Source organism: Onychostruthus taczanowskii, unplaced genomic scaffold, assembly GCF_017590055.1.
Source record: "Onychostruthus taczanowskii isolate IOZ18803 unplaced genomic scaffold, ASM1759005v1 scaffold50, whole genome shotgun sequence".
NCBI classification, from domain to species: Eukaryota; Metazoa; Chordata; class Aves; order Passeriformes; family Passeridae; genus Onychostruthus; species Onychostruthus taczanowskii.
The window spans coordinates 6,019,842-6,043,992 of NW_024502569.1; the positions used below are offsets into that span (position 1 = coordinate 6,019,842).

A 24,151-nucleotide genomic window follows, 5' to 3' on the forward strand; every position below is an offset into this window, starting at 1 on the left:
GGATGGAAAATTGGTCTCACGAGCACAAGAAAATTCTTTTCCCTGTAATTTTTGAGGTATGAAATAACTGCCTTAAAAGCTTTCCTAGAGAAACTGCAACGAGAAGAGGAATTTAGAACATATAATTTGGTACTATCCCAAAATGCAGAAACATTGGCAGAAAATGGCAAATGTTACTAAATTTACTATTGGAATTAAAAATAATAAATCTTTCCTACAGGAAATAATTTTAAGAATAGATAATGTAGAAATAGCAACCATTAAAACACACACACACACCCGAAAAAAAGTGTAAAAATGTTTTTCCTGGCAGAGAAATCTGCTGCAGCTAAGAACATGGAAACTGTGCCTACTTCGTGTTTCTGTTCTGAGCAGTGAATGAACAGTGGGCAGCTTTTTGTAAAAACGAAGTCCTGGGTTCCATCTTAGCCAAACAAACTGAGGATCTGATCCATAAAGCTGGGGTCACCTGCAAATCCAACAGTAGCTCCAGGACTTGCAAAAGAAACAGGAGCCTGGTGACACGGACAGTAGAAATTTGAACGGACTGATGGATGCGCTGATTTGCAGCTCTCATGGTTTCCAAAGTGCCTTTACTTCAATGCTGTGAGTTGAAAAATACCTGTGACAGTGTGTATTATTTTTTAAATGTGTGAAGAAAATGGGGCTTCATGAAGCAGACCTTGAGTGATCTTAGGTGTTTCTCAAACTTCAGTGAAGCTCAAAAGATAAAGGCATGCCCCATCTCATCCCCACAACCCAAGAAAGCCCGAGGTTTTCTTACAACTTAGCTGTTGTAAGAAATGGGGAAACTGAATGTGCAAGAGGTACACATGGGCCGAGGGAGATAGCTGATCCTCTCAGGCCATGAGTGGCAGCCAGGAAAAAGACTTTAAAGATGGTCCAGCCCTGCTGCAGCATGCAGTGGTTACCCCGTGCAGGTGTGCGTGTTGGGGAGAACACTCTTGGTACCTCCTGTTGGTCTCACCCTTGTTGGGAGCACACAGCAGCCTTCCCAGGGAGTAGTCCTGCTGGACAGGAGGGAGTCTGCACGTGTCCTCACAGTGAGCCAGGCCTGCAGCTTTGGGTGCTGCTGTGCAGGCAAGGGAGGCTGCATTGCTGCCCTGCTTCCACACTGCCCCTTTCCCTGGGCTGCTTCAGAGCAAAGCGCAGCGACAGCTCACCCCGAGGTGAGCCCAGCCAAGTGCCACAAAGGAGCTCACCATGTGCCACAAAGCGTAGCCACAGATGGAAAGCTTTTCCCTAAACTCCTGGCTGTTCCTGTGAAGGCCACATCAACTGTCCCATAAATATGCTTGTCATAAGTTACAGTGCTTTTTTTTTTCTCCTGCTTTTATGCTGTTGGGCAGCTATGGGTGAGGTTTTTTCCTTTCTTTTTTCAGGGCAACAGTTGGCTGCACAATTCTGCTCCTTTCCAAAGGGAGCTCTGATAGCTTTCTGTGGCCAGAGGGGAAACTGAACTAGAAAGGAGAAGGATCTGCAGGTAACTCAGTAACACGGCAAAGTTAACCCACTGAAGTAATGCAATATATCTTTAGTAATGCAAAGTCTGAAAATGAAATCACTGCTCCTGAGGGCATCCTCTCCTCAGCCTCTCGTGGTGGCCTCATGCTCTGATGAGTTACTGTGTCTTCTTGACAGCTGCTTTCCATAGCATTGGTCATTCTTGGCCTCAATAGCAGCAGTAAGCTCAGCTCAGCAACTGCCTGTGGCTTTTCCTGGTCTGATGCCAATTTCAAAGCAGTTAATTTCACTAAAAAGAGACCTGATCATGCTCAATAGTACAGCCAGTAAAAAGGAAAGGAGGGAACACACATTTACCTTTTATGTGTCTAACTGTGCTACTGAAACCCTTACACAAGGACAAAAGTGTACATTGGCACATTCTTATGAAAGGCTCAGTTATCCAATACTTCCCAGGTATGTTCTCCAGCTATTTATAAGTTTGGGTTTGCCTCAACATTGAAGGATGGGTAAGAGGTTTTTTGGTTTGGTTTTCTAGGCATGAAATCTAACAGGTAAGAAAAGTCAAAATTCAGCTTCAAAAGCATCTGTGTATAGTGTGCTTTACCCAGATGTTATGACAGAACTCAACAAAAGGAAGGGTTTTTTTAGTAGGAGGAACTCACTTGGGTGGAAACCAGGAAGACTGCAGATAGCCAAGCTGACCAGGGGCTGGCAGGAAGAGCAGTAGGTATCAAGGCTGGCTTTAAAACTGGATCTGCTTTGGCTGGGACCAGGGATGAACAGACAATAGAAGCACAGAAATGCCACAGTTGGTAGAGACTTCTGGAGATCTCCAGTCCAACCTCAGACTCACCGTGGGCTGCAGCCCACACTGGGACTGGCCAGCCAGACTTTTGTCCAGGAAAAGCCTCCATCCTCCCCCAGCACAAAGGCCTGAGGCTGAGTGGAACAGAAGATGGCTGTCACCAACCAGATGTGCTGGTCCCCAAGTCCTTGAGAGCCTGGCTGTGGGGGTTCTGTGGTTGTTCTTGGCATCATGGCCCCGCAGAGACCTCACGTCACCACTGAGCGTTGTACCACAGCTGCAGGAATGCATGGTCAGACAGTGCCCAGCCAAAAGATCCTGAAAGGAGTTATGGCTAAAGGGCTGCATGAAGGATTCTGCAGCTGTTGAGGTGTTGGGGCACGGACCACCCTGGCTGTTCCCCAGCCTTTGCCCACCACTGAGCAGAGCTGTGCACAGCCAGAACACAACTCTCACCTTAAAACAGCCCATTTCAGAAAATGTGCACCCACACAGCCATGGGTGAATGAGGTGACTGCCACAGATCAGGCACCTTTTCACAGGAAGAAGTGCTAGCTAATATCAGAGCACTGATAGGAATGATGATGATGTGCTGCAAATCTGGTGGGACACCCATGGCATGTCACCAAGAGGAGTAATAATGCCTTTTCTGTATCCATCATCCACATGCAGTGTGTGCCTTGTCCCTGCTGTGCAGAGGGACTGTAACACTGACACATGTCAGTGCTCTGCCCCCCAAAATGCTTAATCCTGGAATAATTATCTAAATAAAATATCTCCCAGAAAAAAAGTTGTCTTTCTGTTCCCAGGGATTGGCTGGGGACAGGCTGTTTTCCTCAGGGAACTCTATTTGTGGTGCTGGAGACCCAATCCCTGGGCAGAAGGACGTGAATTCAAATCCATAGTGGGTTTTCTTTCCCCAAAGAAAATACTTCACATAGGAAAATATTGGTTTGACAAAATGGAAATATTTTGGGAGAACTTACCCGTGCATTTACAATCATATATCTAAAACATGATAAAAATATTTTGTTTCCAAAGAAATCAAACCAAAAAAATGTAGTTAAAAGGCAAAGGGCTTATATTTTATATTTAACACACTATACTCAGAATTGCAAACATTAAAATGAACTGCTGTGACTATGTAATTTTGAAGTTTCCAGAACAGATTTTGGAAATACAATTTCTTGGAAATTTCCAACTGTGCATTCCAATTTAGGCCTGAAGGATTGTTTTAACATTCAATTTCCCACATAGCAAGATCTGCCAACTTAAACTGGTTCTTAAAATAACAAAGGAGGTCAAACAAATCCAACTAATATCCGAAATTAAAATGAACTTAACTGACAGCCTCATCCTGCATGTAGCTCTGATGTTATCAATCTTCTTACCCCCTTCTGAAGTTTAATCCATATTCCAGCCAGGGCTAGGAATGGGAATCACAGCAGGAAGGTTTCTGAGGACATGATGGTTGGAACCAGTACCTGCAGTGCCATCAGTGGAGGGTGTCACACGCTGGGGACAGACCAGGACCACAGAGAGCAGCACCCTCAGCCTGGGTTGGGGCTGGCCAAGCTGCTGGAATGCTCCACACAGCCCATTCCCGTGGCCAAGCTGATCACTGGGAAGCGTCGCTCTGTGAAGTGCCAGAGCAGGACAAGCAAAGGTTATTTACCCCAGCTGTAGGTGAGGCACTGACACTGCTGTCCACTGTTTCCCTTAGTATGTTGCAATGCTGCGCTTTGCTGATTTGGAAGTATTCTTTTCTACTGTGGTTAAGTCAGGGGAACAGTGGTGGCTGGAACTGGTGTCCCAAGCGGCTGCATGTTAGCAGCGATGCAGGAATGTGTTGTTAGTGCTGTTTTCAAAATGAACCATAGCCCAGATGTGCTTGGCAGCTTTCCCAGTGGAAGGTAAAGAGTAGTGCAGATGACAAGATGTATTGATGTGAAAGCATTTCTGGCCCTTTAACCCAAGAGCCACAGCAGACAAACAGGAGCGAGTGTGGTGCAGGGGCAGGAATTCTTACACCTGCTGTGGCAGAAGCAGAGCAATGAGCAGTCACCACTCCTAAAGCCAAGTGGTACCCAAGCATTTGTGCCCGTCCTAGTGGCACTAGTGGAACTAATGTCCCATCCCCTAGGGATGTTTTTCTGTCCCCACTAGTTGGGAAAGGCTGACATAGGGCCAGTGAGTTGCAAAGCAGAGCAGATTGTCATGGCCTAGGAGATTTGTCATCTTGTTGCTACAGAAGAACACATTTTGGGGACATGGAGTCACCCAGGGTGATAGCCAAGCCTGTGTCTTTACTGTCACAGCTAAGCATGGCACATGATGTGCCTCACAGGTACCAGGCTAAGAGTGGCATGTGATGCCCACAGGAAAAAATATTCTGGGGTGCCTCCATATTTCATGTCCCCATAAACTGGTGCTGTTTGATGGAGGGGCCTCCTGGTGTTCTTTGACTCAAAGAACTCAAATTCCACATAGTAATCAAGACCAACCCCTGCCTTATGTAGCTCCCTAGCCAAAGCAAATTCCATATTCCTAGCAGCCTTGCACTTGGCCTTGGTAGTTAATGCAGCCACAACCTTGAAGCCTATAACTCGAAGTCACAGCAAAATGAAGAACCTCAAGCAGGTTGGAGGCGACTGGGGGCAGCCTGCTGAGCAACCGTGACAGCAGCGCCTCTCTCTGCAGTGCTTTACTCTTGTGTTTGGTTTCTGTTACATTCAGCCCACTTCAAGATCTCCTTCACAGGGTGAGAAACCTGGTGGCAAACTGCAAAAATTCTAATTGCTCAGTGTGGCGATAGCTGGGAGGGTTTTATAACAGCTGGCTCAAGAATCAGCTGGTTTAATACTTGGTTTTGACAAAGCAGAGTAAATTGCTTCCAGCACATTCCTGTTTTGGTGCCTGTAAGACACCTTGAGGTGACCTTATCCTGCCTGCTCTGAGTTCAGCACTGGAGGCTGGACCTGCAGGACTCCTTCCAGCCTTGGGACTCTGGGGTTCTGGGCCAAGGATGGCAAGGAGCTTCTGGAGGCTCCTCTGGCCAGAATGTGGAAGCCTCAGCAGCAGAAAAAAAAAAAAAGAACCACTTAATAAGATGAAAAGCAGTTTATCTGGAAGAAAAGCTCTCTTCTAGCAGCTGAATAGCAGTAGGGAAAAGCTTGAACCACAAAGCATTGCTGTAAGGGGCAAGAAGAAGAAAACAGTGCTGATGAGTGGACTTAGGAGTCACTTTGTGTAAGGACAAGTCGTGGTGTGGCACAGAGAGCAACTGGACAACCCCAGCGACAGCAGCTGGAGCTCAAAGGGCAGAGAGGAAACTGATTGCAGATCTCTGGTTCTGTCTGCTCTTTTCTGATACATTGAAATTCACTTTGCAGCTCAATGACTGACTTAAATTAAATGATTAACATCCTCACTCTTACAGAAAGCATCCTCATCCCTTTATTATGAATTTAAATGTTACTTTGCATTTTGTGAGTGTCAACATGGATAATCAGGCTTGACTTCCTTTCGAGAAATATCAATAAAATAACAGCTTCTACTGTCAGGCTCTGGCACAATTCCCAGTCATTGAGCTACTTGAAACAACGTTTGTCATTGCTAAAAACCATTTCTGAAAATAACATGAACTGTGCCGTAGAAGTTTAACTGCTGCCCTCTTTTGGGTAGGATAATTACTGCTCGTCTCTGTCGGGATGCTCTACCACCAACAGACCCGGAATTAACTCTGCATCAGGAGCACAGGGGTGAAATGGTTTACTGTACCCAGCATAACATCCTTAAATACCCAAATTCCACATGCTGTTTGTACTTTACAATCAAGAGTGGCTTGCCTATGAAGGATTATGCAAGCAGTGGTGGTTTCTTTGTCCCTCTGTTCCTCTTCTACAGTTCCTGTGGGCACTGAAAAACTCTGTGCTGCAGGACACTGTGGATCACAGACTCAGATTGCAGGCTGAATTTTAAATGATTTTTAATTGCTTACGGAATACCAGGGAGAATAGTGTAGATTTATCCAGTCTCCGTAACCTGATTTTCAGATGGTTTGCTCTTGTGCTGGGAAGCCCAGAGTTAATAGGTACTTATATTAACATGAACATATTGTGCTTCTATTAAGATTCTTTCCCCTAGTGTCTGTATTTATTTTTAAAGCAACTAACAGCAGTTAAGTGGTCACAAGGGGGATAACCAGAATCTGTCAGAGAAGATACAAGTAAATGTCCCGAGACCAAAGCAGGAGAAATGGAGAGGCAGGAAAGGATGTTTGAAGCTCAGGGAAAAGACATTAAAGAACACCTGTGCCTTTGCAAAACAGCTTCTAGATTATTTTTAAATCCTGGGATATGAGTCAAAGGTGAAACATTTCCCTTTAAGTCGCTACACAGGCTGCTACAGCTGATCAGTGAGAAGAAGCAAGAGGTGACCCATATGGAACCAGTGGAGATTTTGGGGGAAAATGCCTGTGCCTGGGTGGCACACTTTCCTTCCTCTGCCACTCTTCCTTTCAGTGGACAGAAAGTGAAACAGGAGAGATGCAGGTTCAGAAAACGTGTTGTTCTGTGGTCTCTCCAGCCTGCCCTTGCTTTTGGCTTCACTTATAGCACTGAGGCTAAGCAGAGGGAATCAAAGGCTTGTCACCAGGATTATCTTCCCTTCCCTCTCCCTAACAGACTCTTGAGCAGTGGCTTGAAAGATGGATGTATCACATGTAAAATCTATGGAAGAAACACAATTCCTAAAAGGTGTTTACAAGCATTTGATTTCTTACTTGCCTCTCCTTCATTTAGACAGTCCTGGCACCTCTCTGGTTGCTGCACAGCTATCACAAACTGTTCCCCCCATCCCAAGTCCAAATCCCATGGAGTCTCTGACTTCAATTGTGCGAAGGTGCTCAAACACCAAACTTTGCTCCACTCCTTTCAGGTTGCAGAGGATCCTTCTTCAAGCTGATGCCAGGTTGGCGCAAGATTCTCACTGTAGACAAGGGAGTTGTGACTGACCTGACCTGACCTGGACAGACTATTTTGTTAAACATGTTCTGGTATCTCCAAGGAAAGGAGTGGCTAATTGTGTCTCATTGGGTTACTGGAATACAGTGTAGGGTGAAGTTCCTGCTTCAGAATGGGATTTTCCAATTTCTTTATTCCATATCTGAAGGTAGATGCTACTGTATAACTTGTATAATTTTATATGAGTTTTTACAAGTGCATATATTCATCTTTTAAAGGACTGCCTTGTTACCTGGAGACAGTTGGTCCCTCTCTAGCTTAATGTTGCTATTTATACAAAATAAAACATCTTTAACATGTGAAATCAAAAGAGCTTCCACTGTATGACAGCCAGTACTCTGATGAATTGGACTGTCACAAGAGGGGTAAGAGAAACTTTTGGCTCCAGGAGATCTGAAGTCCAAGATCCTGAGCCCCTTTCCTACCTCCAGCCATATGGCTACTGACTACACTCAAACAAAAGCAGCCTCCTATGTGTTCACAGGTGAGAAAGCTGGGATTGGGTGTCTCTTGCCCACAAACAGATGCAGAGCTCTGGTGAGAGGTGCCAGAGCTGGGTGACATAGGTATTGGGGTTTTTTTCTCTAGGCCAGAATTGGTTATCTCTGGTGGTTCTTTCAACAAAGGATTGCATTTATTATAAGCTTCTATTAAGATATCCTGCTCACCCTAAGAATTATTTATGGGACCTGGCTGTCTACTTTGAGATGATACCACAAGTTCAGGCACTGATGTCCCTTTTGTTGATCTACTCCTGGTGATTTTTAAGGCTGAGGTCTGGATGTCCTCAGCATCTGCTGATGCTGATGAGAGCTGAGAGCACCCCACGAACTCACTAGATTAAGTGCTAACCCTAATAACTGCTGATCTAAATGTTCCCACTCCAGCAGCCAAGGACAGGAAAATGTTCTGGAAATTTAATTTAATCTCTCAGCATGAGTGTCCTGCATGGAGCTCATCCCTGCTGCTGGGCTGTCTTCTCACAGAATGCCTCAGACACCACCTTTGAGGGACCTGCTGATTCTGCCTTGAAATCTCATTCTATATGTGATCCCTTTAGGTGTTATTTCACATAATTTTCACATATAGTTATTCACATAACTACAACCAAGTTAACTGTGCAAAAATTTATGTTCATGGTGTCTACACCCTCATGAACTGGGCAGAGAGGAGGACTCATTGTTTAGTAACTGTGGAGCCCAAGGGTAATAACGACCCATGGGCTTGCCACATTGGAAAACCATTTTGTGGAGTGAAATGCAGTGATAATAATAATCCCCAGATGCTGTAGGAGATGGAAGCCAAAGCTGTGGTTTGTAAAGGCCATCTCGTGGTAAGGCACTTGTGTTGTCATTTTAAAACAGTCCATCAGGAGATGCCCTTAGGTTAAAAGAAATAACTTGAGCCACCCCAAATCTTTCTGCAATACTGATGATATTTTAGAGACCCAAAAGTGAAGATGACATTTTCCAATAGGCACATAATGAGCAAGGGCTTGACAACATGGATGAGCAACCATCTGACTCCAGTCACAGGGTGAGCTGGGCAGCAAAGTAAAACAGATTTTTAATATTTGAGGTAGATTTTAGAAACTTCTCTAAATTTAAATTTAATTGCCTGGCAGTTTTTAAAATGGTGTCCAAGAATGCTTTTTAAAATAAATGCCATAGTTATGACAACTCCACAGATATGCTAAAACAAGACTAAGAAATCTGCTAAACACAGGTTGCCACAGTCAGGTCATCATCCTCACGCTAGAGCAGAGCACAGCAGGCTGCTGTACAGCAAGTCAAGGAAGTGAACAGGGTGCTGCCAGACCTCCATAACTTTGGAAAATGTAATGGAGATGCTCCATTGCTGCATATTCTGGCCCAACTGCAGACATGTGCACACATTCAGTGTTCTTTGAAGCAAAACCAAGATAGATGTCACCTCACAATGAAGTTACACTATGCTGTAGCCAGCAACAAACTGATGGTCTTCTGAAATTTTCCAAATATGAAACCCAATGAGCAGAGTTCTTATTTTGCTTTAATATCTTGCCTTATATTAACAAAGCCTTGAATTTGAACTACATTATGTATTATTTGTATATTGCTCTCACTGCAGGCTCAATTAATATCAGTGTCCAACAAGGGGCACTTACCTATGTAATTTTTAATACTCAGTTTTCAAAAAAGCATCTATTCATGGAGTTGGCTATAAGGTCAACTCTGCTTCAAATAACAAGTGACAGCAAAATATTTGAAGAGTAGTTACAGTATATTAAAAAGAAAAAAAAAAAACCACAGAAAGGTCATCTCTTCATGCCAGAGAAACTGGATGAATCACTGTGTTACTCTGGGGACTACTATTGCTTGGTGGGTCAGACCTACCCTGCTCTTTTCCAATCTGGATCTCAGTTTAGAGGTCATTGTCCCCATCCAACAACTTTTCAGTCTGTGCTTATGTAAAAGAACAGATTGATGATGGGGAGAACTTATCTGCATCAGATGAGGAGGAGTGTGCAGAGGACCACTGCTCAAGTTGGATAGAGGAGAGAATCTTTATTTTGCCTTTAGTTGTGCTAGACCAGCTGTTCTGTCTCCATTGCAAATATACACCACCCCTGGAATAAGTGCAATAATTCATATTTGAAAAGAAGAAATGAGGAATGGAGGGATGGGATCCAAACATAGGCACTGGTATTATCTTAGGCAGCCTCAGGTAGTCCATGGAGGAGTTTACTAGCAGTGTCTGGATACAGTCCTGACTTAAACAGGTCACGGAGGCTGAATGGTTCTGTGGTTTCCAGAAGAGATTCCTCCAGTCAGCTGGGAAGCTGCATGGCTGCTCCCAGCACAGAAGGGAGCATTTTGCCAAAACTGCTTCATGAAATAGAGAGAAGGTGGGTGCCTCTGGGACCCCACTTCCCTGCAAACAGCTTCGTGGCATTTCTTAAGAAGCTGCCTCCAGCAGTGACAGATGTTGAAGGGTCTCCCAGGTGTTCCTCATGCCTGTCCTTGCTCTTGCCATTTCACGGTACGACAATGCAGCTGCCATCTCTCCAAACACACTCTATGACAGTGATTGCCAGTCCTGTTTCATGAGCACCATCTTCACCACAACATTTACAACAGAGAAACCGGGTTCACCCCTTCTAAATAAAGGTGGATGCAGTTGCAAGAGTGGCTGAAAAGAAATGAAATTGCTTATTCCCAAATAGAAGTTAATGCAGATGCTGTGACTATTCCGTGATTTCAACAGCACTGACAAAATATGACTGATACATACAGCTATGGTGGAGTTGGTACATCAGCCTCCAGCGCATTTCCTGACAATTTAGTAATGACCATTTCCTGCCTAATAAACACAGTCCTGTTGTTTATTTGCCTTAATCACCTTGACCTTCCACTTCAGAGTTCATCCAGTCCAAAACAATTATCTTGCTTTTCTTCTTTCATTCTTTGTTTTATTTTTCAGACACATCCTGATGTCATAACTATAGCTAGCAAAGGAACAGGACAGGGGACATTACATTGTTTAAACTGCTGGAATGTCCCTTTGCTGGATCCCACAGACCTGCTATTACCTGTTGTGTTGTGTTTCTTCCCATTTTCCAACATATGAGCACTAATGCATGTTTTACTTAGATTATTCTGGAGGGTTATTTCTAAATGCAGTTGCTGGCAGTAAGTTATACAGGTGGTAACAAATAAATTCTGTACTAACAGCTTTAAAGAATGGAGAGATTCAAAACAGCAGGCATAGAAAGAGTAAACACAGTTTTACTCTGACTTCTGTCACGCTAACTGTCCCAACATCCCAACAGAAACTTCCTTCAGCATTTTATTCAATGCAAAAGTCCTTTGAATGCCCAACGTGAACTGACCAAATCTAACTCAGCATGAAACCTTGTTACCCATGTGGCATTTCTCCATCCTTTATATGTACCAAAAGTTCATTTGGATGACAAAATTTTGCCCAAGGCAAGGTAAAGGACAATTTTTAGTGGGTATTTCTGCACACAAAATGCCACTTCCAAGCCTTAGAATTGTCTTGTTTCATTGCATTTTACTGTGACACCCTGAAAACTCAGCCCCTCTGGCCTGTTGGACAATTAGAGTCTGAGGAAAACCATTCTCTGAGTAAATCATCAATACTACTCTACAGAACTGTTTATCTCAGTTGCTCTAGTCATTTAGGCAAGACTGTTTACTCTGATGCTCACTTTCAAGTGACAAATTATGTAAAGTTACTGAAAAATGTGCTGGCAGACACTTCAGCTAAGAATAATGTGAAACAGGTGATTTGCATGAGGAGAACTTCTACTTCTGAAGATAAGTAAGGCAATAAATTATCTTGTCTTCTGCAGTTAAACTCCTAATTAGGAATATTTTCCTTATGGAAAATTAGCAATACATTATCAAATTGCTTTTGAAATTTTAAATTTTAAGGCAAACTGTCACACCATGTAGAAATCATGTGTAGATTATAAATTAGGACTGCTACCTTCCATTCACCAAAGCAGGACCCTTGCCTACTGTTTTTGATTGTAGAGGAGAATTACTCTCAATATTTAAACTTGACATTGGTTGTTCATTCACTAAGTTTTGTTGTTTTTTTTTAGTTTAAGCTGGCTTTAAACTGGAATTTTTTTCATACAGTAAATTCATAATGAAGCATGCTTCCAATGCCCCCCAAATCTCCAAGCCAACCCAATTCAACCCATGAAGAGTAAGAGTGATTCTGTCAAACCCATGGTGTTTAAGAAGCAAATTTTTAAAATACATAAAATATAAAATGTATCTTTATTATAAGGTTGTTCTTGTTCTTTCCTCAATGAGTATTATTTGGGGGGCAGACCAGGCTACTAATAAGACTGCTGTGCTCCCAAAGCTGTGATGTGACATTCAGGAACTGCAGTATCTGAATACGTGCTTGCTCTTTCCATTGGCTTTTCAGCCCCATGTCATTCTCTTCCTGGGACAGGGGTTTTTGTGACCATGGGACCTTCAAGACTAGGGAATTAATCTTGCTGAAAAATAAACCTCGAGGGATTACTTTGGTTTGTTTTTTGGGTTTTTTTTTTAGGAAACCTGTCTGGCAAGGGTCAGTGTGCAGCCTCACAAATGCTTGTACTAGAGCAGTGCTGGAGCCAAGGGAGATGAAGCAATGGCAGGATCCAAATGCTGCCTGTTGGATTTCCTGCTGCCCACTGCCCCTGCCATGTCCCCTAGGTTGTGCTGGCATAACTGAGCCACTGGTCAGTACACTGAGAGAAGAGAGCTTAGGCCAAAAAACAACCCAGTGAAACACCAGTTGCTAATTTTAGCTGGATTGATTTTCTGAACCACTTCAGCTCATGGTGACATGGACAGTCATGCCAGCACAGGGGAGGAGCACAAGGAAGTGCAGGGAGTGGAATGACAGTGGCAGGGTGGGCAGGCTGGGGACAGAAGTGTTACTCTTGCTGAAAAATGTCAGTGTAATCCTATTGAAAGTAACTCAGTCACTGCAGGAAAATCCATTAGTACAGTCTGGCCTGTCAAGAGTCATCAGTCTCCACATTACTGTTTGCTTTTGGAAGAGATCACACATTGATTTCAGGGCATCAGCTTTCACTTCTAATCCTGCCCTGTGCACAGGCTTCCATGGGAATTACACCTGGAATAGGTCTCAAGGTTTTGCACCTATGAGACCAGGAGCTCATCAAGAAAAAAAAATTATTACATCAATTCAACATTATGTTTTCCTTTATTCACAAAAATATTTGCAAATTTAACAGACCTAGCAGCAATTTTAACAGATGTAGTTCGGGAAGCTGTGTTTCCAGGAAATTTTGTCTGTTTGCTACAAATATGCCTTTGACAAGTCAAGGCTGCTTATCTATGAGATGTAATACTTTATATCATAATGTAATATTTCAATTTCTTTATGGCTAACCAGATTATTATGTATTTGCTTTTCCAGTCGATGCAAATGTAATTAGAAAATAAAATTGCTGTGTGGGTAAATAAATCAAAACATTTATCTGAAGAAACAAATGCAACTTCACCTGAATTTATCTGCATAATCATGTGAATGTAACTTCACTGACAGCATTACACATGGACAACTGATAATGAAATCATTGTTGAAATCCTTTTTACTACACATTCCTTTAATATTCTGCTAACTGGGAAAGAAGACAAGGGAAGTCGTGACAGGAGAAAGCTGTGATGGCTTCAAGGAGTTGAAGCACATTCTGACAGTGCACTGGCTCATAAAATCTTCATATCCATACTGCTTAAAGTACTCATTTTCAACCCCAGCCATTATGTGAATCCATCTCCTAAATCAGCTGCAGTGCTGGAGGGTTAAGGGGCTGGCCATGATTGTTCTTGCTTTGTAGAATAACTCTATGCTGAAATGCATAGGCCACTAAACCTTTTATGTGCATCTGACAAATTTGTTGAATTGATACTTAAAAAGAGGACACAAAAATGCATAGAAAATTGTGCAATGCTTTGGTAATGTTTAACTGATATGCTTTCTGTACAAGACAAGATCGTCATTAAATCTATATAAAATCTGACCCAGAATGGGAAAGCCTACATAGCTATTAATTTGTTTTACAGAAACAAAAAACTGCAGAGTCAAACCATTATTTTATTCCAGATTAAATTTTCTGGAGTTCAAAAACAGTTGCTCCTTTGTCACACAGAAATTACTAGTTAAACTAAAGATGTTTAAGTTTATTAGAATAGAAATTATCAAAAAGAGAACCAGAATGGATTGTATTGGAAGGAAAATGGGATGAGAGGATTGTCTAGAAGAGCATTTAGAGCCATGAAGATCAATCCATTGACAACTTTCCCACTTGTTCCTGTCAGTGGCAGCTTACAGCTGCCATGCAGTAGATCCAGTGTCTCAGCAGGGCAGTCAGGGAGCCCCAGCTGGACTGATCAAAACTGGGCACAGCACATAATTGGCAAGCAAGCAGCAGCAGTCACCTGAGATTCTCGGGCCACTTCCAGACAAAAAAACTCTTAACTAAGGTGAGATACCTATGGGAACAACTGTGATCTTGCTAAATCCCTCCTTGAAAACAAGGGACAAGCTGAGAGACTTGTCCATCAGCTTCCTAGAACACCATGTCTGGGGACCAAAGGGAAACCTCAACCAGGGAAACTAGCTTCAAATAATTATCCCCTAGTTCCCCTATGCTCATACTGGAAATTGAGTGGCAGTAAAAGGATTTGCTGATCACTTTCTTCAGCTAAGGTTACAGGGCTGGCCACCAAGGTATCCATTTGCTACCATGTCAAACCTCAAAACAGAGAAGACAAAGTAGGGTCAGGGATCTCAGCTGCTGAAAGAGGGACTGGCTGGGTGTCTCTAGAACTCCTGCTAGGAAGGGCTAGTTAAATAAGTAGGAGGTGGGCACATACATGGCATGAGGGTATAATCTAAAATTTGTATACGGATGCCTGAGACCTCCAAGTCCACCTGCAAGATGGAGAATTCCTGTTCCTTATTTATGATAAGGATTAGGAGTTTCTTTATGGTTGTTTAAATTAATTGCCCTATGCAGAGTTGATTCTATTCCTAAGAAAATCCATGGGGAAGTCCCTGAGGGGCTGCTGCTGCAGAACAGAGATGGTATTTCTGCCATACAGACTGCATTGCAAAGGGATATGTCCAGAGCTGGAGAGCCTATAAATAGATCCAATTTTAATACTTTTATAAATGGCTTGAGAACAAAAAGTAAACTTTCACACTAATGAAATCTGCAAATAGTATTCAGGCACATTCAGTAAAAGATTATTAATAGCACTGCAAAAGAGAAAACTAAATGGTGATACATGGAATAATAAAAATGCCATGAAGTTTTTACTGTATGATTTCTGAGATTAACCCTCTAAAATTCCTGCCTTATGCGTATTCCTATGTGTGTATGTGCATCAGCTGATTGGGGAATGCCTAAGCCACTAAAATTATACAAAATTATAAAAATTGTATTGGACTAAAATTATACAAATGAAACTAGTGGAGACAATTTTATCACCTTGTTCTATGCATTTCCAACAGCTACAGGAAAACCAACGCCCTTGTAAAACATCATCTGGAGTATCACCATTCTGGTGGTCACTTTTTGAGAAAGATCAATACACATAAGAATAGAAGAAGCATTATTTATGGAAAGGAACTTATTTATGGGAAAAGTCTCTTCTAATTCTATATGAACTCACAAAATGAAGAATAAGGGCAACATAATATTCTTAATAGACCTAGGATAAACATGAGGAAGCAAGGAAAAAATCTAATTGGGATAAAGAATAATATCTATCCATGTGCCAGCAAATATAGTGAAAGTAAATAACTCTCCAAGTCAAACTCTGGAACAGCTGTTCAACAAGAGATGTGAGGAGAAGAAAATTAACTCACTTTAGACACTATCATCTTGTACATGGCTACACATGACTCTGCAAAGTAAGTGGCTTAAATTTGGAACCCTTATCTATTCTGATTTATCACTATCTGATTTATCAGAATTACATGATTATTTTAGGCAGTAATCTTCCCCTCATAGGTGATAGAAAATTTTTTTTTTCCTGTTTGACTTTTTTAGGCTGTCACAGTTCTGGTCATACCAACTATCCACACGGATACTAATCTAATACTGATCTCTGATAAGGCTACCAAATGTTTGGACTATCTGGTATAATTGGACATGCTAAAGGATCTTTCTAATGTCTCAACACACCATGAAAATTAATACTGATTTTTTCAATAAAACAGTCAAATCCATGTGGGGCTAACAAGCAGAATTCATTTCTAACAGTGCAGTGCTGTGATGTGTTGCAGGAGGCAGTGGGGACATGCAAAATCCAGGCAAGACTTTCAGTGATTCAAAACCAGGGTGCCAGTTTGCCCAGAGCAAACTTGGCAGGTAAGAGTGATGGCCACAGCTCATACAAACTTGTCATCCAGCATTCTCCTTCTAAAGTATGCTGCCATGTTCCATCCATACAACTCAAGGGAAGAAAGAAATTCTTTGAAAATCTAAGTTTATTCTGGACCTGCAAAGCTGAAAAATCTCCTCATTCACAGGATGAGCTTTTCAGGGAGCTGGTGCAAACTACAGACTCAAACTGAAGCAGTAAAATGGTTCTATGCAATGATCATTCTGCTCATGGGTTCCCACCTACTGCAGAATCTTTGGGCAGGTATTTCTACTACATGTCTCTTCTGTATATGGAAAAAAATAGAGACTCCTGTTGCATATTTCTGCTGCAACTTCAGAAGTTAGCCACTTTCCGATAGCCTGTGTACAGCTAACTACTGGGCCTTGCTTTCTCTATTGCAATTGATTCCTTACATGGCACACACTTATGGTGACTGTACAGAGGGTTGGTCAGCTGAGCAGTTAGCTTGCTTTCCATGGACTGCCTTCTAAATAGGAAATGGATAGGTGATGAACCAACTTGCGAGTACTTTACGGTATTTCTGCTTTCAGGAGGAACATTTTGCAGCAAAAGTTTGTGTCAGACCTCCTTAAGGGAAAACTTCCAAAGTACTACAGCAGCATTTCCAAACACAAGTAAAACAAGCCTGGGGTGTGCACGTGTGTGTGTTAAGCTATAACAGCTTCATTGGCACCTTCTGTGAACTACCACAGATATTTCACCTGTCAGCTTCTCCAGATCCCACTGCTTTGCACCTATACAACACACAAGGGAGAGTCACACATCCAAATTGGGCCCATGAATCCCCTAGTACTAAGGTGGTAAGTCTTACCTAAGGGTCTTGCTGAGGATCTCCACTTATGTCCTTGCTTTTTATGCAGAATCAGTGATAATTTGGCTGTGACTTGTAAGTTACTGAAAGGAAGGAAAAGTCCCCTCTTAAGCAGATGACCTTAGGAATAAACTAATAGGAGTAGGAAGCAGGCATCTTTAGAGCAGGGTCAAAACAGAACAACTTCAGAGGAGAGACTAAAGCATCAGTACTCTAGCCTATGCTAATCAAAAATGACTCAATCTTAAGTGAATGACACTTACATGAAACAAGAGTCTACAGACAGTAGCCTAAAATATACTGGTGCTACATTGATCCCATTTAGGTTGGTAAGTTTGCCATGATAACAGCCTTGAGATGAAAGAGGCAGTAAGCTGTCAGTCTGAGCTGGCATTTGTGTCCTTCAACATAGATACCTGCTGCATGAAGATTTTTAAGTGTTTGTTACAGCCAAGTTGGAACAGGCTAACTTAAGCTATCATCCTACCATCTAGCATACTAGGAAAGTGTTCCCAAATACTCCAGAAGCCCATGGCAGAGGCAGCGCAGAGTCTGTGTGGAGGAAAGCATGCATATTTTCCAAATACTTTCTGTAAGCTATCACTGATAAACTTCCAAGTGTGAATCATAAGCAACATATTCTGATCAACCAGTCATAAATCCTAAAGATAACTCTGAAGCTCAAAGTAGCTAAACTTAGTGACTGTTCTGTTAGCTCCCCCTTCTCGGCACACTGCAGTGCTAACCCCGACACGGTGTTTGCCAGACAAGTGGAGTCAGAAAGAAACAGAACATAAGCAGATACAAACCAAAATACAGCAGGTTTCCTGTAAAACAATTAATGTGTTCACTTGCTTTAAACAATGCTTAAGCTCTTATGATTGCAGCTTCAAATACAGGAATGAGTACCACCAGACACCAGAAGTCTGTATGTAGTAGAACTGCCCACCTAGCTTACATTTTTTACCTCTACTGACAATTTGTCATCCACTGTCTATCTACTCCAAGGCAAGGCCTTGCCTGTGAAAAGCCAGTTCAAGTGCAAGGTGTGTGCCTCAATTCTTGGGCTGAATATTAGTTTAAGATATTGAGTGTGACTCAGTCATTTCCATGTCTGACATTCTCTTGAATTCCCCTTCCACAGGCTGCTGCTGTGGCAGCTCCACTGATGCTCGGTGTGTGCTGTGGCTGCTCCTGGCCACTGTGACTCTGCACTGCTCTGACAGTGTCACAAACTCTGCACACACACAACTACATACCAATTCTCTATAACCTCACTCTTAGCCCCTGTATCTTTTGTGTGTAATATTGTTAATTGGTTTGAATCTTGCTTCCAGTAAGACCCAGTCTTGGAACGTGGACATTACTCACATAAAGACCTAATATTTTGTCTCTTCCCTGTTAAACTCGTGCATGACACATTGCATTCCTTGTCAAATGCCATTCTTAACAAAATTCAGAACTTGAAATTAATTGTTTGAATGACTTATCCAGCTTTGCAGCACTGCTTATTGTTGTGTTGTAAGAAATAAACTGAGAGCAAGTGACCAACAGCACTGGGCAGTGCTATTAAACTGGCTTACAGTAATTTTGGTAGAAGCTTTTCCTCCAGAGGGAAATAGTGACTTACTGTGCCCAGGTAACTTGACTGAGGCCATTTGTGTGGAAGTCTAGCCAGGTTGTCTGAAGGACTTAATCTGAATTGTTTTGAAGTGTCTGGTGAGAGATCTTCTGTGTGCTTCATCACTGGTGATGAGCATCACAGATTACCACAATTGGAATAGTGAGTACTGGAATCACTGCTCTGAACCGACTTCTGCTAGGCACTGATGAAAAAACAGAGGTAAGTCATGAAGTATTGCAGGAATTCATTGCAGAACCTATTTGCAATTTATTTACAGAATTTATTGCAGGAATTGCTGCAGAAACCCATGCAGTCAAGGTAGGTGTTAGGAAAAAATGAGCCTGGGAAAGGGAGCAAATTGCATGTTCCAGCCAGAGAAATTAGGTCTACTGAGAAAAAAAGTGCAGGCTATGTAGGCAGAGATCTCTTGAACAGTGCTGGAAATCAACTTTAGGAACATCTTAGGAAATCAAGCGCAGAAAATAAATCAAGATGTATGTCCCGATAGGAGAGGATGATTTCTAAAGCTTCTACCTAACCAATGATGAAAGATTAATTCCTCACCAAGCTTGCCACTTGCATGCTTGCAGCTGTCATTGCGCTTCTGTACTAATCATCCACTTCCCTACTGACTGTGATTTCCTTACCTTATAAAACTCACTGCTCAGTCACTTCTATTTCCTTGCACTAGTCTTTGTCAGATGCTCCTGACTACAGCAGATCTTTGCTAGTTTTATTGTATGTGTGCGTAGGACTGATGAACACATTCAAAACAGACCCAAATTCATGACTAGTTTCAACAACCAACTGTTGTTTCATTTTCCTTAACATTTTAGTCTGTAGCCCAAATTGGCAGTAGCTGGCTGGCTTCAGCTGTGGGAGAAAACAAGGTAGAAAAGGATTGCTAGAGCAGGAAGCCCAGGCTCCACTACCAACAACACTCTTTCTGGCAATGACTCCAAATCTTAGAACTATTTTAAGAGGATTAGCACCACAAAAGAGGAAAGCGTGAAGGAACAATGTGATGCATCTTTTTTTAGCCAACAGCAGATATAGCTTCAGCATTCACTCTGACAAGATAAATGAACAATCAGCTTTTCTAAGACTAGCCAAGAGAACATTAAGATTGTAATATAGCTGAGAGAAAATGTGACTACTTGAACATGTAATTTTTACTGAAAATTACTCCACTCAGTCCTCCCATTCAAAATGAGGACAAGATATACCTGATGATGATATGGTAAAACACATGATTTTGTCTGCACAAATCATATCACTTGTGAAAGAGGACTGGATTTAATGGACATGCTAAAGTGTGCCCAAACAGACAACTTCAGGGCAGAAGGGATAGGTACAGATTGACCAAACCATTATGCCTATTCAGGGAACTGGCAGATGGATCCTGTGGTGTCATACCTTACCTAAAATGCAATAACCACCACAGCAGTACAGACTGAAGTCTGACCAAAGCAGGAATCTGGAGGTCCTGGTGGACTGTGGCAAGGACAGCATGAGCAGGGCCGCTCCATGAGGATGAATAAGCTGAGGTTGACCACAGGACAGGCAGGGCAGTGCTCTCACCAAAAAGGGTGCAGTTCCAAAGGATTTGGGTAGGGCTGGAGTGGTGACACTCCAGAGCTGGAGTTGGACTTGGACTTGAGAGTCCAAGACAAGGCAAGATAATGAGTCATATCCAGAGTCCAGACAGAAAGTGAAGCCAGAAAGAGTAGAAGACAGAGTAAGAGTAAAGATCCATGCAGGAGAAAGGGTTGGAGACATTGAAGGACAACTGATGAGCCACAATGAGAGGAGACTGGGCTTGGCACAGCAAACCTACAGCACTGCACATGCTAAAGCCCCAGGTGAGGGTGTCAGGGCAGTTCAAGCCCAGCCACGCACTTTACTTGGCCTGACAAAAACCAAGCTAAGTGTAAGTGAGCAGAACACCACAGCGGTGAGCAAGGCTACCTTTATAGAGACATATTAGGTTGTTTTTACAGGCATGCAGCCAATAGATCAAAAGAACTACTAGTCCTTTTTACTCAGCACTTGTTACATCACGTCTGGAAAACCACATTGCACTCTGGGGCCTGCTCTATGAGAAAGAAGTTGACAAATTGCAGTGAGTACAGCTGAGGGCAGTCAAGTTGGTGTGGGGGTGGGAGCACCTGTAAGGAAAGGCTGAGGGAATTGCATTCAGTTAGAAATCTTGAAAGGGAACCCAAGAGTTTTCTTTCAGTACCTGAGGTTGTCAAGAAAATGCATCAACAGTCTCTACTGCGGTGCACAGCAGCAAGGTGAGAAGTAACAGACACCTGAGGACATTCTGATTTAAGGGGGAAAAGAGGTCACTGTGACACAAATTAAGCATTGACATGGTTGCCCAGAGAGCTGTGCACTCTCTGTTCCTGGAGGTTTTCAAGACCCTGCTGAATAAAGCCCTAAGCAATCTGATCAGAAGGGTGAAGAAAGAGAAGGTGTGTGTAGAGACCTCTTGAGTCCTCCCAACCTGAAGAATACTATTCTATTTCTATTGCTTTCATGGCTATTCAAATGTGCTGCTAAACACACAAGGCCACAGGAGAATGAAGGACCTTTGAGCATGCTGAAACAGTTGTTGAAGAATCTTATTTTGATTACAAGTTACAAGTACAGAAGTACTCAACTGAAGTAGTCCTTTACTGAACAGAGAATTCTTTAAAATAGGGGTTTTTTCATACCTTTCAGGGATTCTTTTTTTGACATTTGACCTCTTTGTACACAAACTTCTAAGTCTTTAGCTCTGGTTTCTGTTCTTGAGAGTGAGACTCATTGTACATTGCCCTGTTTGTCCAATAAACACACTTCAGGACTTAAGTGTGTTGTCACACTTCGAACTGCTCCATCTCTGACTGTTGTTCAATTTTCTGTATATTGAGCCCTCCTTTCAGAGCAGCCCTGCTGATCTCCCCACACTCTTCAGCTTTGAAGATTAACATTACCCTGAAATGCATGTTCTAGTTCTACCTCCTAGGTAAACCCCAGAATCAATAATTTACATGGGTTTATTGCTACTTTTAAACTTGTTTAGTAATAAGCACTGCCATGCCCTCTTGAGCATTGAAAGCTGTCATTTCTTAGGAGAAAAATCCTTGCATTTTTCTTTGGAACGAGAAAGATGGATTTCTTGTTGTCATTTGTTTCCTTGATTCTTTCTTCCACTTCGGCTATTACATTGTATCATCTGCATGGAAACATTGTCCGTTGACACTCCCATTATGTGAACACTCTATGAGCGCTCAACACTGCTATCAGCCGGCTCAGCTAGCTGATAAATTCCAAACCTTGCATAAATTCAGCACCTGAGGTCAGCTAATGCCTCCCCAAGGCTGAGAGAACTACGGCTGCAAACACCTGACTGTGTTAAGAGCACAGTGGTCCGGCGGGTTCAGGGCAGCTCAGCAGCTGATGGTGCTCAGTGCTGCGCACTGTGAGGGACGTGCTCTGGCCTGGACGCACGCACAGAACGTTCCTTGGCAATTGCAGATCTTCCATTTTGGCTTCATCTGAAGCTATCAAAGCTCCAAGTCTGCTCCAGTGTGCAAACTGAAGTGGAAACCATCAGATTTGTTTAAAAGGCCAACCCTTTAACCAAAATGAAATGTCACTGAAGGCAATCTGAGAGTCCTTTTGCTCCTATGGCTGCACAGCAGTGTTCTCTTCAGCATATCTTTTAGTGTTGGCACTGTCTTGTGATTCACAACCAATAACATGAAAGGAGCTCCAGGTGGATTTATGTGGGAAAAAGTGCTTTTCAGAACACTTTTAAACATTGGTGAGTTTTTTGTTGTTTGGTTTGGTTTTTTGTCTGCTGTAAACCAGTTCATTTTTGAAGAGGCTGACCACCCTCTCCTGTCCCCACCACTTCATAAGCTATATTTTATAAACTCAGCTTCTCATCCCACCACAGATCTGCAAGCACTGCAATGCAAAGACTGCCAGCAACCAGCGCCTGTGGCCGCGCTGGCACCGAGCTCACTGGGAAGCACAAGGAAATGCATGTAAGTCTCCAGGGAGAGTGCCAAGAGGATGGTGCCAGGCTCTTTTCTGTGGTGCCCAGCGACAGGGAGAGGAGCAATGGCCACACTTGAACAAACCAGCTCCACCTCAACACGAGGAAGAACTTTCCATGGAGGGTAGCTGAGCACTGGAACCGGCTGCCCAGGGTGATTGTGGAGCCTCCCTCTCTGGAGACATTCCAAATCCACCTGGACGCGTTCCTGCGCAACCTGCTCTAGCTGACCCTGGCTTGGCAGGGGGTTGGACCGGGTGATCTCCAGCGTCCGCTTCCACCCCTAACAAAACGGGCCTGGCAAGCGCGACGACCTGGGCCCGGCGGGGAGCGGCGGCGGCCCGACCCCACCCCGCGGCTCGGGAGGTCCTCCGCGCGGCCGCCTCGCCCCAGAATGCAGCGCATGGCGCGTCATTGAAGAGAGACCATGATGGCGGCGGCGGCCGCGGCGGCGGGGGGCGCCCCCGAGGTGATCGCCCAGCTGGAGAACGCGGCCAAAGTGCTCATGGTGAGGCGGGCGGCGGCACCGCCGCGCCCGGAGCGCCGCCTCGCCCCCGAAGGGGCGCCCGCGCCGGACCCCTCTCCCTTCCCCGCCTCCGTTCCCGCTGCCCTCGCCCCTCGGGCTCGGGGCGCAGCCCGCCGGGGCGCGCCGCCTCCGCCGCCCCGTCCCACTCCCCATTCGAGCGGGCTCCCTCCCTCCCTTCCTGTCCCTCCGCCGCCGCACCGGCTCGTCCCTGTGGCTCCGCAGCCGGGGCCGGCCCCGCCGTGCACGCCGCGCCGCTCCTCCATGTGCCGCCCTCTCCCCGTCGCCCCGGGCAGGCTCTGCCGGCTGCCCGCGCTGCCCGCCCCGCCTGCGGGGTGTCCGTCCCCGGGCCCCCGCACCGCCACCGTCCGCCGCCCAGACCTCGCCGAAGTTGCCAGTGTGCAACTCTCCCGGGGCCCGGGGCACCTCCCGCGGCGGCGGAGGAAGGGCGGGAGGTCGCGTCCGTCCCAGCCCGGCGGGGACAGCGAGGCACCCTGGGCAGCGTGGAAGCGGCCTCGGGAGTGGCGCGATCCGTTTCCAGAGTTTTCCTTTAAGTGGAGGGGCACCGAGGAGCCAGAGGCTCACGGTGCTGCTGCGTTGAAGTAAAGCCATTAGTGGCGCTTCGCACTTGATCTGTTTAATTATCAATTAACTGTCCCTGATGTCTGTGTGTTATCTTGTTTTCATAACTGCGTGGAAAAGAACGCCCATATGGCAAAGATGAGAAATGCGATGGAGCTGAATACCGATAGTGACCATTGGTGTTAAAACATGCTAGGTTTGCATCCTTGTAAAAGACTTGTTTGAATGAAAAGCTCTGTGTTGGCTGGTGTAGTTTACAGGTCTTTATTGCAGATCTTCTGTACATGTCTAG

General features: G+C 44.0%; 1 protein-coding gene across 1 annotated transcript in view; it reads left to right on the forward strand.

The window, feature by feature from the left end:
- Positions 1-23,131: 23,131 nt before the first annotated feature.
- Positions 23,132-24,151, forward strand: part of XPO4 (exportin 4) — a 73,166-nt gene continuing 72,146 nt past the window's right edge. The window contains exon 1 of the mRNA XM_041416087.1: positions 23,132-23,262. Within this exon, the coding sequence (XP_041272021.1) occupies positions 23,182-23,262 (81 nt within the window). The 5' untranslated portion in view covers positions 23,132-23,181. The remainder of the gene's footprint in view (positions 23,263-24,151) is intronic.